At 43.4% G+C, this 13,251-nt stretch overlaps 1 protein-coding gene across 3 annotated transcripts in view; it reads right to left on the reverse strand.

Annotated features, from left to right (window-relative positions):
* Window positions 1-13,251, reverse strand: part of HMCN1 (hemicentin 1) — a 312,463-nt gene that overhangs the window by 45,279 nt on the left and 253,933 nt on the right. For all 3 annotated transcript variants that reach the window (XM_075002181.1, XM_075002180.1, XM_075002179.1), the window contains exons 73-83: window positions 11,820-11,964; window positions 10,280-10,407; window positions 9,645-9,801; window positions 7,350-7,471; window positions 6,984-7,148; window positions 6,646-6,753; window positions 2,630-2,767; window positions 2,368-2,502; window positions 1,127-1,396; window positions 565-755; window positions 99-312 (exon numbers count right to left, since the gene is read on the reverse strand). In XM_075002181.1, coding sequence (XP_074858282.1) covers window positions 99-312; window positions 565-755; window positions 1,127-1,396; window positions 2,368-2,502; window positions 2,630-2,767; window positions 6,646-6,753; window positions 6,984-7,148; window positions 7,350-7,471; window positions 9,645-9,801; window positions 10,280-10,407; window positions 11,820-11,964 — 1,773 coding nt within the window. The remainder of the gene's footprint in view (window positions 1-98; window positions 313-564; window positions 756-1,126; window positions 1,397-2,367; window positions 2,503-2,629; window positions 2,768-6,645; window positions 6,754-6,983; window positions 7,149-7,349; window positions 7,472-9,644; window positions 9,802-10,279; window positions 10,408-11,819; window positions 11,965-13,251) is intronic.

Genomic DNA, 13,251 nt, shown 5'->3' on the forward strand with positions numbered 1-13,251 from the left:
TACTGGAGTCTGAAACTGATATCACTGCATGCCAACAACACTTCTGCAGAGGGACAGAATCTGTGTCAGGCTGACAAGCACATACTACTGTCACTCACCAGGGACAATATTGTTGTTAAAAGTCCAAGTTATTTTGGGAAGCGGAGTCCCAGTTGCTTTACAAGTTAACCTGAGTTGTTCCCCTTTATTCAAAGCTATGTCTCCAGGCAGTTCAGTGAAAGCTGGGAGCACATGGACTGTCAGGCTGACAGAATGCATATCTTCACCAGCAGCATTGCTAGCAACACAGGTATAACTGCCAGAATCTTCAGGCTGAAAGAAAAGGAGAAAAATGGGTGTGGGGAGCTGGCGCCTGAACAGTATTTGTATGCATGGGGGGGCAGAGGCAAAAAATTGGAACTTGTGCTCGGCTGGAAAGTTCATCTGGCTGAATTTCAGATTCTGATAAATTTGACTCTCTTGCAACTTCTCACATCTTTGCAAATTGAAAATAAAGCCTTTCAGGATGCTCAGTTGAAAGAATAGCCAGTATAGAATGAGGAGATTCAAATTCATAACACTTACAACAGCATTCTCCAAAATGAGATCTCCATACTGCATAGCCCTGTATTTTCCTAATGTGTCTGTTAAAGGTCTATTGCCTTTCTTCCAGTTGATTGTTGGTGTTGGGATACCATCAGCCACACATGACAGAACAGCCTGGGAATTCTCAGTGACTGTGTGCTGCACCTCTGAGTTACGGATTTTAGGTGGAACTGCAAGGAGATTTTAAAAAAGAGATTAATTTCTTTCTGTAGTTTTCTGACATTGATGTTGTAACACAGGAAATGATACATCAGACCACTTGGTCATCTAATTCTGTCTTCAACAGTGATCAGATGCAAAACTCCAGAGAATGGCGTGCAATGTACAAAACAAAAATTATGTAGTGGCATAGCCATGGGGATTGGTTCTTCCTAAAAGCCATCCAGTGAGTGGTTTCCTTATATCATAAAGCACAAATTTTATGCTAGCTAGTGTAACTACCCTGAAGTCTCTCACAATTTTGGCCTCTAACAAACCATTGCAAGAGGCTTCTGTTTTGATAATGGACTAGCTTATGTCATTCATAGCTAGTTATACTTACTGTGCACAATGAGTTCCATGTTAGAACTGCTTGATCCTGCCACATTTGTAGCCACACATGTGTAAAGTCCAGTGTCACCAGGCTGTACAAATGCAATCTGCAAAGCCCCAGTGCTGAGAATTCGCAGTCTAAAAGACTCTGTGATCTGTTGTCCTTCTTTGTGCCATGTGATCTCAGGCACTGGGTATCCTTCTACTTCACACTGCAGCATGGCAGATTTATCCACAGCAACTATGTTTTCCTTAGAGTGAGGTTTGATAACTGGAGGAACTGAAAGAGAATTAAGAAGTAAAGCACATTGTTAGGAAACATTAACCTAAACACACACATCCACAGACATGTGCACACTTAATTTCCAACCCAGAAAAGTTTTTAGAACAGTTTGTTCTTCTTACTAAATGACTTAATCTCTTTTGACTAACAGTTGCAAAACAACATGCAAAGCAAACTACAAAGTAAAGCAAATATGTGACATTGTATTGGCAGTACACCGTGTGTCCTGTTTTGGTGTACAGTGAGGTACAAAACTACTTCCTGGCCAGGGGTCAAGAACAAACCACAGATCTGGTACTCATCTGAGTTCAAATATGCAATGCATAATGACACACAGGCATTTTTAATGCACTAAACACTACAATTATTTGGCAAATCGACATCATTAATGATAACTTTTAGCAATGCCTGCCATGCTGAAGGTCTTGAAATTAATAGGTGCTGTACCTAATAGCAAATTGTGGGCCATCACCTTATGAAATTATTCTTTGTTGGCAGCAACCCAAGAGGGTTTGTCACTGAGCTGTGAACCAATTATGAACCACATGAACGACCATGTGTTAAAGCCCTTTTACTGCTGCATATCCACAGTTATGACAATTCATATCCCCTGCTATATGTTTACTTTCCACTTCTTTCCATGCAAGGTAAAAACGAAGCTTGATTTACTTTTTGAGGTGTGCTGCCATCTCTGAAGGTAGTGAAGAAATCCTGGCTGTCCGCTGCAGAGAATCCACCACTTCTGTGGTGTGCAGGAGTTAATTTTACAGTCTTAAATGTTTCTAAAGGAATAAGCCCAAATTACAGAGGAAAGTCTTGAAACCTACAGTAGAATCGTATTTGTCTGTGGTGTAAATGGATGTAAGGCCCCTAACTAATTTGGTTATAAACATTGCTCAGAACAGCGATCTCACCAGCCGTGAATGTCCAAAGCTTTCTACATAACAGGAGTTTCATTGATGACTTACCTTGAACTTTTAATTTAATCTTCCCTACAGCAGTGCCAGCTGGATTCTGAGCCACACACATGTAAGTGCCTGAATCCTCAACAGCTGTTCTTGCAATCTGTAAGCTACCACTGGGGAGCACGGTATAACTATTGCCTAAAACATGCATAAAAAGGGTAGAAAATCATTTTATAAATAAGGTCATGGGACCTAAATCTTTAAAGAATGAGAATGGGCATTTAAATGCTACAGCAGAATTACTAGCAGCATAAAGCTAAGATACCTGTTGTATTTACATTGATGCCCTCCTTCTGCCACATGATTACAGGACGAGGTGTACCCGTTGCTTCACATGGTAGAAGAATGGGGTTGTTCAGGATAACATCTAGCGCTCCTGGCTGCGGCCGAATAGCTGGTAGCTCTATGAATTGGAATGCACAGAAAGAGGTGGCTGATTAGAAATGGAAGTTGCTTACCAGTACCCGGAGGTTCTTCAAGATCTGTGGTCCCCCCTCTGTATTCCACACATGCATATCCACATGCACGTTTGTTTCTTCTTTTTTTAAACAAGCATTGTCCATTGGCCTGCATTTGTGCCAGAGCTTTCCTGTGGCTCCAAAACAAGGGCATAAACAGAGGTGTAGGCTGATGCCTCTCTAGTTTCCCATTCTAACCACAATCCAAACTGGGGACACAGGGCTGAGAGTGGAATACATACAGGGACTACCCATCTTGAAGAGCCTCCAGGCACTGTAATTAACCTCCATTTCTTCTTTGAGAGATGGTCCTTATGTGTATCCCACACGTGGGAGATTAACAACCAGAGGGCAAAACAGAGTTGTGTGAGGTCACAGAAAAGGCAGCTAACCATGTTACTGCTGTAACAGCCACCCCCATATCCGGAGTGGACAATTACAACAGAGAGTAATGTCTTGGGCAAGTTTGCAAAGCGCGCAGGTACCTCACGTATCTCTGGTACGGGTACATTTCTCAGAAACAAAACTGAAGCATTCTGCTCTCTGTCAGAATAAGCCCGATCCCTTCTGGGTGAAAGAACACAAGCTAGTTCCGCAGTGTCCCACACACTTGCCAGTCACCAGATGTGGCAAACTGGACACTGAAGTGTGGCAAAATGTGGCTCCTTAGAGCTGCACATGTGGAGTGCCGTAAACCTGCTCCATGCACATGCCCAGCCGCCTGGTGGGACAAGCACGCGGAGGCAGGGGCAGTGGCTCCTCCTGCAGCTTCAGTGGCTCCAGCATGGCCTCAGAGGCTGTGGCCCAGCACAGCTTACAAGGCCCGGTGGCTCCAGCAGTGGCTGCATGGCCCTGGCGGCTGTGGCCAGGCAGAGCATGCACTGCTTGTGTGGCCTGGTGGTAGCGGCTCTGGTGAGTCGCTGGCAGTTTGTGTGGGGATGAGGGTGCCTGGCTCTGGGAGAGTGGGAGGGCATTTGTTTTGATCCTTAAATTTCTATTGGATGTCCCTGAGCTAGTTGGTAATAAAGTACAGTATAATTTGAGATAACAAGAAAGCTTGACCTCTTTGATTGTTCTGCTATGGTAACAGATAGCATAGCTATCTTTCTAATGTAGATAACAGGCCAACATGCCTCTCTCTGCCTCAGAGGCATGAGGTTTATGAAAAAATATTAGTATAAGATGTGCCTTGCAAGTTGCCATTCTTAGGCAAAAAAACCTTCATAAACAGACTGCAATGGGAAACTGCTGAGCTGGAATTTATATGCAAATTTGACGCCATCAGAACAGGCCTGATCAGAGACATGTAATGGCTCTCTCATTACAATAAGTAATTTCCCCTTCAGGTACTCTCACCCTCTCTACACTATTGGAGGTGAGCCACATCCACCCTGATTTATTTAGCACTGATGGTAATCAGTATGGATTGATTTAAATGAAGGCAATTTAAATCATTCTGAAATCCTCAGCCATGGTTTGTGTGTTGGGCGGGGGGCATTAATATTTCCTCTGGTGAAAATGAGGAAATTCTTGATGGTACCGTGGTGTCCCCTTTCTGGAAATTGTTTAAGTCCTCTTCCTCTTGCTTCTCACACTGGGAGTGGATGGGAGAGGGAGGTTGTGAAGGCCCAAGAATTGGAAGCTTCTGTGCTCGTTGAGTTTGTGCCTGAAATTGTGCCCATAGGTCCCAGAAAAGCCATGTGGTGGACATGGACAGAGGGAGCATCCAAGGAAATGGCTGCCACTGCTGTGATGGTTGTTGCAGTTGTTTGGGTGAGGAGTGTCTAATGCAGCTGTTGAAGGCACCTCTCCTGGGGAAACCCTGGTCTCAGGGTCTGAGGATGGTCTCAACAACAACTTCTCCGTAAGTAAGAGTTTGAGCTGTAAGTCTCCCACCTTAAGTGATCTGGCAGAGAGCTTTTTTTACAATGTGGGCACTTCTGGGGAATGTGTGCCTCATCCCAACCAATGGATACAGTGAGAGTGTCCATCTGACACTGGAATTGAGAGCCTGCAGGTTGTGCACCTTTTAAATACGGGTGAGCCTGGCATCCTTCTCCTGGGTTTTTAGTATTGTTGAGAAAAAGGGTGGAGTGGGGGAGGAAGTTTTTGGCTTTTTCTTTTTCAAAGAAGTCCAACAAGGAATAGCAAAAAATAGCCAGGTGCCTATGGGCATCAGCCAGAGAAACAAACTTGAAGAGAGAGTATTTTTTTCTGAAGAAAAATGAAGGGGCTGTAAAACTTGGATGAAAAAAATGAGATAATAACTCACAAATTTACTAAACTAACCATTCTTGCAGGAAGATAGAGAGCTGCTGGAGTTCCAACTTCAGCCAAAGGCGGTAGACAAGGAATTGAGGGACGGTTGCCAGCACATGGCAGGTACTGGCTTTCAGACATATTGTGGCACTGCTGCAAAAATACTTCTGGTTATAAGCGCAGGGCACCATAAATACCCTAAATGGAGCACCAACAGGGACACCCCTTGAAGGACAACAAGCATTTTGTACCCTGCTCCCTAGGCACGATCCCAGACTTCTTAGGTGGAGAAAAGAAGGGAGAAAAGGCTAACTACAATGCTAGTCTATACTATAAAAACTGTAAAACGAATAAAAGCGATATACATTATCTTTAGCACAAAGATGCAGTGGAAGGGAACTGAGGACACCCACGATTCCAACTCAGACCACATAGTAATAAGAAGGAGCTGGACAGGCACCAACCCACACCACCTTCATGCCCTCAGTTCACTACTTGAGAAGAGGTCAGGCATGTGGGTGGGCCAATGGATACTGCTTATAAAAATAACTGCAGACTCAGGCTCAGGTGCACGTGTCTACTTACACAGCAACCCTCACTTGAAGCAGCAGCAATATTTTTCTGCATGAAAAATAAAATGAAGGTGGCATATCATGTAATTTGAGAGGCTAAGAATATTTAACTCTTGAGCACTTGATTCTATTATGCCTTTGTTGAACCCAGTGGGGCTGCTCTTGCACAATGCGGAATTATTCGGCATGTGGGTTGCAGCATTTAGCTCGTGTACTTACATTAATTTAACCAATCTACTAAATGAACAACAACAACAAAGCCCTTACAAAGAAAAAAAGTAAAGAAGGCCATACTTGAGGCCAGGTCACAACATCCTAGGCATTACAACTGGAAAAAGCTATCAGATTAGTTCATTCATGCCTTTACCAAAGCATGATTGCTTTCTATTCTGAGCCCTTAGTCAGTCTAGACTAGGGTTTCCCAAAGTTTATATAGCTGGAACCCAGTTTTTTTCAGTACCTTGTTTGGCAGCCCAGAAATATAAATGTGTATAAAAAACAATGAATGAAAAATGAATAAATTTGCACTGTTTATTACTTATTCATAATAATAATAGCACATAACAATCAGCTAAATCTTGATATAAAATATTTAAATGCCTAACTTATTATTATTACCTTCATTACGTGGGAAAATACAAAATGTGCTAAATGAATAGGATTGTGCATGATAATTTGTATATTTTCTAAGGACCGGTATATTTTTTCCAAGGACTGGTAGTGGGCCACAAACCACACTTTGGGAAATGCTGGTGGTCTAGACTAAAATAGTCCACACTTTGTGGCTTCTTCTAAATGCAAATATATTTACATAAGGCCATATTTTCACATACTTACAGGTGTTGAATGATATCTTACTCCACAAGCAGCCACTGTAGCTATGAAACTACTCACAAGAGTAAGAATCTACTGAACCTGACATAATTTGGCTCCATCGTTAGCTCATACTATTCAGTTTTTAAAATATGTTTCTGTTCAAATGCCCACCTTACCCTGAACATGAAGAGTAACATGTCGGTGTGCAGAGCCAGCAGTATTCCGGGCCACACATGTGTACTTTCCTGCATGGTGTAATTGAGCCGCAGTTATTTCAATTGTTCCTAGGGCAGAAAATAGGAGAGTTCATTATACAGTAGTACCTTCTACTGCCTTATATTCAAAGAAAGCAGAGAAATCATAATATCCTGAGGTCCCTTCCAGCCCTATGATTCTGTGATTATGTGACCATTTAAGAACCCAATATTTTTATTATAAAACATTTACAATGAAAATTACAGTGCAGCTTTGTCTATAGTGTTTAATGCATCCAGACTCAAATAATACAGAATACCTGAAGACAGAATCCTGTAGCTGTCTCCTTTCGGAAGGAGTCGTATCCCATTTTTGCTCCAGTGGATTGAGGGGACAGGAACTCCTGAAGCAGTGCAGGAAATTACTGCAGGAGACAGTTTTGTTACCAGAAGATCAGCAACTTCATCTGCTATGGATGGAGGCACTAAAACAAGGAGAACAGTGTTAGGATTATTGACCATTCGGATTTCATAGAGATGTTTGCACCAAGCAATGTTCTCTTCCTGAGCAAGAGTGAAAGCTCAGAAATATAAGCATCAGAATTACAGCTCTCATTTAATTAAAGTATTGTCCTGAAGAAATGTTTGGTGTGATAATACATGTGCATTTGCATTCTCTGGTTTACCTTGTACAATGAAATCAATTGCTCTTTGAGCCTCTCCTGCCTCATTTGATACAGTGCACACATAGACTCCAGTGTCATCCACAGAAGGAGAAATGATTAGTAGGGAACCTGAAGACAAAAGCCTGAAAAAGAGCAATTAGAAGACACTGACACATCTATGCAGTCCAGGGATCTCAAACGCAAAGTTACCTTAGGGCCAAAGCCAGTCTTTGAATCCTCCTACCAGGTTACCAGGATCCCCCTCCAGCAGGGCTCTGAGGAGGGAGATCTCTGCACAATCACCCCCATTGCCTGCCACCCTCAGGTGATTTATAACCCCACTCTCTCCAGGGTCCTGCTCCTGGTTGCAAGGTCAATGTTGCATCCCATCTTGGCCACATGACAGTTCGGGGTGACTGCTCTGGGCCCTGTTTTGGGGGCCCCTGCAGTGGCTGCCCCAACCGTCTTGTGGACGGGATGGTCCCTCTTACTCAGGTTAGCCCACTGGGCCTAGGAGGGCTGGGGTGGGCAGCAGGGGTCAGGTTCCTCCACAGTCACTATAGTACCTGGAGCCAGGGAGAAGCAGAGCGATGCTGGAGCCGCTGCTCTGCTCTTCTGCCTGGTTACTCTGTTTTCACCCTGGCTCCTGCTACTGTGGCAAGCATGTGGGAGCCTGACCCCTGCTGATGTCCTGTGACAGGGCTCCCCAGTAATCACTGAGGCCAGATCCCTAAAGAGAGGGGTCTCCTGAACGAAGGGATGCAATGGTGGGGGAGAGGGCACAGGAGAGGAGGGGTGGAGTCAGTGCAGGGCCTGGGCTTGGGGGAAGGGTATAGAAAAACTTCCCTGGAATCACAGGGACTCACATGCTGGCAGTCACGTGTGGGCCAGGTTCTGAAACTGCTCAGACTGTAGATGGCCCATGGGTGTGAATCTGAGACCCCTGATGTAGTCCTTCCATTGAATTCATTGCCACAAGAGGTCACAATATTAATGCTGTTACTGGATTTTAAAAATGGCTGCACTATTTTATATCCCATACCAACTCTTGGTTAGCATTCATACCACAGCCATGAGTATTAAAGACTTGACTGAACATAGGAGCTTTCGTTCTAAAACCACAGGCCTGAAATATGTCCTGAAAGGCCATTTGTTAGCTACAGAATTGTTCGACATAGTGAGACCACCCACCAATTACACAATCACATGAAAACAAGCCTAGAACTTCACAATAGCAGATAGTACCTTAATGGTAACAATTATTGTACAAACAGCAGCTGTAAATATTTAACACAAGTGAAGTAAGAAGTCACATTTCAGAGTCTGAGTGCTATATGGGTCAGGAAAGATATTCCACTCAACCAATAAAACCAAAGCACACAGAGGTGGAGATTTTTATATGCACCTCATGCTACTTTGGAATGGAAGGGGAGTCCAGTGTGGGACACTAACTCATTCCTAGCACCCCTTGGGCTCTCTTTGGGGTAGAATCTGTGCCACTGGGGGGCCAATATTTGTTGGGATCAGAGCTGATGGAACACAGAGTGTCCCCACGCCAACCCTATGGAGCATATCTAAGAAGGTATTACTTTTCCCACAGGTCAGCCCTGGCCACAGAGAATCCTTCACACTATGGATTCAGTGAAGGTATTGATACTGGGGTTTCAAAGTAATAAAACCAAAGGTTTTGAAGGGGAAACCCCCATTCTTTCAGCTGGGGAGCAAACACCATCCCAATCCAGGGGAACCTCAAGAATTTTTCTTACCCTCAAGTGGGTCTGCCACACGAATGTTCAGCACCTAATAAATTACTTTGTTAGTCTTTAAAGTGTTACATGACTGCTGTTTGTTTTGTTAGCCATTCCTTCTGCATCATTGTGGACATGGCCCATCTGGCCAAACAGCTGCAAACTGAAAACCAATTATTGCTCTTCTGAGCTGCAATAGTTTGCTTTTAGCAAAAATTAGTACTTCACTCTGGCAAAAATCTAAATGTTTAGAGCATCTATAGGAGAAATATAAAAATGGGATGTGCACACGTGTTTCACTGAGTGTTTCCCCCGATCAGGATTAGAAATACCACAAAAAGAACAGATCTTATATTATTTTATCTCTTCAGGGGATCTCAGAAGTGAGTTACAAACATTAAATCAAACACAAATAGACCAGTTCAGTAGTGCTATCAACAGTCATGCAATGGAGTTTGTCTATTTATTTAAAATGAACTTTTAAATTAAAATAGGGCAAACCAATCTCTGAACAGACTTTGCACCAGGGATGAATTTCGCTCACAACGAAGATGAGACCATTTCTCACCTGTATGCATTCTGATGCTGATCAATATTAAGGAGATGCTCATTCTTCTTCCAGCTTACTGCTGGCCTCGGGATTCCAGTGGCTTCACAGGGCAGTGTGGCTTGGACATTTATAGTAACTGTAATATTGGTGGGTCCAGGACCAATAGATGGAGGAACTAAAAACATATGAGGGCCACATAATTTTAAGAGAACAAACTATTTAAAACTATCTTTTCTGTGTGTTTACTGTTGATGTACAAACACCAGTTAAAAAAGAACAACTGCTTTCTCTGTTCACAAATATTTATGCAGAGTTCATAGTACCTTGAATTTTTAAGAGCTTACAAAAATAACTAGAGAGAAGCCTTAACAAAACTTTGGATCTGAATAATCTTGAATTCTGCAGGTGGACAATATCTAAAATCCGGGCCTGCATTTCAGTTTCACTGATCCCTCTCTCTACAGTGGAGTGAAACAGTGCCCCAGATCCAAATGACCCAAAGTCTGAGTATTTGAGAAGCAGGTTCACAGCCTTTTCTGATATTCCAGTCAATTACAAGTAAAGATAAAGTTCAAGGTTCAGCAACAGTCAAGCAATCCAGCATGCCCAGATTTTATAGAACACTTGTTTTTATCTGAAAAAGAAGCAGTTACCATGGACCTGTAGATCAATTCGCTTGCGTTCAGTACCAGCTGTATTGGTTGCCATACACAAATATCGTCCAGTGTCAGAAACATGTGCTGCATGAATATACAGGGACCCATTCTCTAATAGTGAGTATCTGAAAGAAAATCATAGGAATCAATTTAACTTTTCATGGTGTGTACAGTGCCTAACTGTTAGGGGAAGAGAAACAGAAGAACACAGGTCACAAGGGCAGACACAACATATAGCATCTTAATTTGGTCATATATAATTTACCTTTTTGATCATGCTAAATTTGTTCAGCTTTGAATCTGTTTTTCAGCACATCTGCTATTTTCCTCTCACAGAAATTATGAAAACCGACTTTCTTAGTGACTTTCAGATGAAAAGATATCAGCTTTGTGTATGTTATGAAAGCAGTGATTTTTATTATCCCTCATTTAAATTGAGAAAATCCAAAGGCTGAATGAATATGAATGAATGAATGAGTATGAACATTAATAATGAGTTTGTGAATGTAAAACTAATGCCAACAAAATCCAAAGAGATTTAACCCCAAGTTTTTTATTACAAATACACAGTTACAAACTTTTACAGAAACATTAAAAGTAAAAGGCCAGTTATCCAACACTCAGAGAAGCAGCACATTTGGTTAACGGGCACATCCAACCAGGGCTGGCTGCCATGGGGCTGTGTCCCAACTGGGGCTGACTGCTGTGAGGCCGGTGTCCTGCTGCAGCAAGGCCAGCTGCCAGCCACAGCTCTAATAACCAGCACATTTTATTATCTAGCATCTCCGGTTCTCCAGGGATGCCAGATAATAAAGCTTGTACTGCACATTTAGGCTACGTCTACACGTGCAGCCAACATCGAAATAGGCTATTTCGATGAATAACGTCTACACGTCCTCCAGGGCCAGCAACGTCGATGTTCAACTTCGACGTTGCTCAGCCCAACATCGAAATAGGCGCAGCGAGGGAACGTCTACACGTCAAAGTAGCACACATCGAAATAGGGATGCCAGGCACAGCTGCAGACAGGGTCACAGGGCGGACTCAACAGCCAGCCGCTCCCTTAAAGGGCCCCTCCCAGACACAGTTGCACTAAACAACACAAGATACACAGAGCTGACAACTGGTTGCAGACCCTGTGCCTGCAGCATAGATCCCCAGCTGCCGCAGAAGCAGCCAGAAGCCCTGGGCTAAGGGCTGCTGCCCACGGTGACCATAGAGCCCCGCAGGGGCTGGAGAGAGAGCATCTCTCAACCCCCCAGCTGATGGCCGCCATGGAGGACCCAGCAATTTCGACGTTGCGGGATGCGGATCGTCTACACAATCCCTACTTCAACGTTGAACGTCGAAGTAGGGCGCTATTCCTATCTCCTCATGAGGTTAGCGACTTCGACGTCTCGCCGCCTAACGTCGAAGTTAACTTCGAAATAGCACCCGACGCGTGTAGACGCGACGGGCGCTATTTCGAAGTTGGTGCCGCTACTTCGAAGTAGCGTGCACGTGTAGACGCAGCTTTATTCTGATAAGTAGGTGTTACCTGGCATTGTTTCCAGCAAAAACTGCCCCATCCTTTCTCCAGGTAATTCTTGGGGTTGGTACTCCTTCTGCAACACACTCCAGAACAGCAGACTTATTTATATACGCAACAACAGCCTGAAGACCATCTTTGATTGTGGGAGCAACTGTATAAGAAAGAATTCCACCTGATATTAGTGAGAGAGCTTTCCTTTGGACTGTTTTAAATTAGACCCCTGGGAATGTCTGCTATGACAAAGGAATTGCACCACCCAGGAGTGTGCAAACAAACTTATTTAAATTGCATACAACACATGAAAGCTGGTGTGCTGCAGTGGGAAATTAAAGAAAAAATGATCTTTCACAAGTCAAAAAGGTAATAGATTTCTGTACAATTTTCTAATGGTCTTGGATAGTTAGAGCTGGCACATGGCATGGTCTCAGTGTACTTAGGTCTGCTTCAGCACTGGTAATGGACAAGATGACCTCTTGAGGTCCCATGCAGCCCTGCACTTCTAAAATTCCTTCATCCCTTTTACAAACCAGGAAATCAAATACGACAGTGAGAGGCTGCCCCAGTTTATGTTTTAGTATACACAAACTGTTCATTTGAACTGAATTTAGGATTTTGACTCTGGAATGAGAAATGTAAATTAGGGCTTAATCCTCCCACAGAAACGATATCTCAAAATTAGTATTTGTGCCTTTGCAATGTCCCACAGGTGGACAGCCCTGTCTGAATAAGAGCAAAACCCATCTTGAACCCTGTTAACAATCTTCATGGAAAATGTGTGTGGAGCCAAAAAGGTCTTATGCTTAACCTCGCTTTAAAGCTGTTTGTTCATTTTGTTCCATGCACCAACCAGAAAAATATGCTATAAAAGTAATTCAGGCATCACCCTGCTCTCTGGAAACCAAATGCCTCACCTCTGCAAAGCACCTCACCCTAGCCCTACAATGACCTCCTAACTCCCACTGATTTCAGCAGCATAGTGTGGTGGATATGGGCCCTAATCAACATTCAACCAAGAAGCAGAAATCCAGGCACCACTTCTCGTCCCAATTTCCTACACAGGAAATCCCCCTAACACTATCTCATTACTGAGATGACTACCCCCCATTTGATCATCTTTATTAGCGACAAGTGGTCAATAACTTGTTTTTATGTCTTACCTAAAAGATGGCATTGCCAACAGGACGGCATACCTAACCGCAGTACTTATTCAGGGGAAAGAGTAACACTCCCACTGAAACACATCATTGTTTTTTGACATAAAGACACCATCCTGTGGCCATCTCCCTCATCTGTTTAGAACAAAATAGTATAGAGGGTAGACGTCTCTAGTCCAGAACCCTGGGGACCTGACTGGTGCTGAAGAGAGAATTTGCCAGACCATGGGAGGTCGATATTGTCTAGCACATTTTCAACAGTTCCACTGCTTACTGGGCTCTTA

The sequence above is a fragment of the Carettochelys insculpta genome, chromosome 9 (genome assembly GCF_033958435.1).
Source record: "Carettochelys insculpta isolate YL-2023 chromosome 9, ASM3395843v1, whole genome shotgun sequence".
NCBI lineage: Eukaryota > Metazoa > Chordata > Testudines > Carettochelyidae > Carettochelys > Carettochelys insculpta.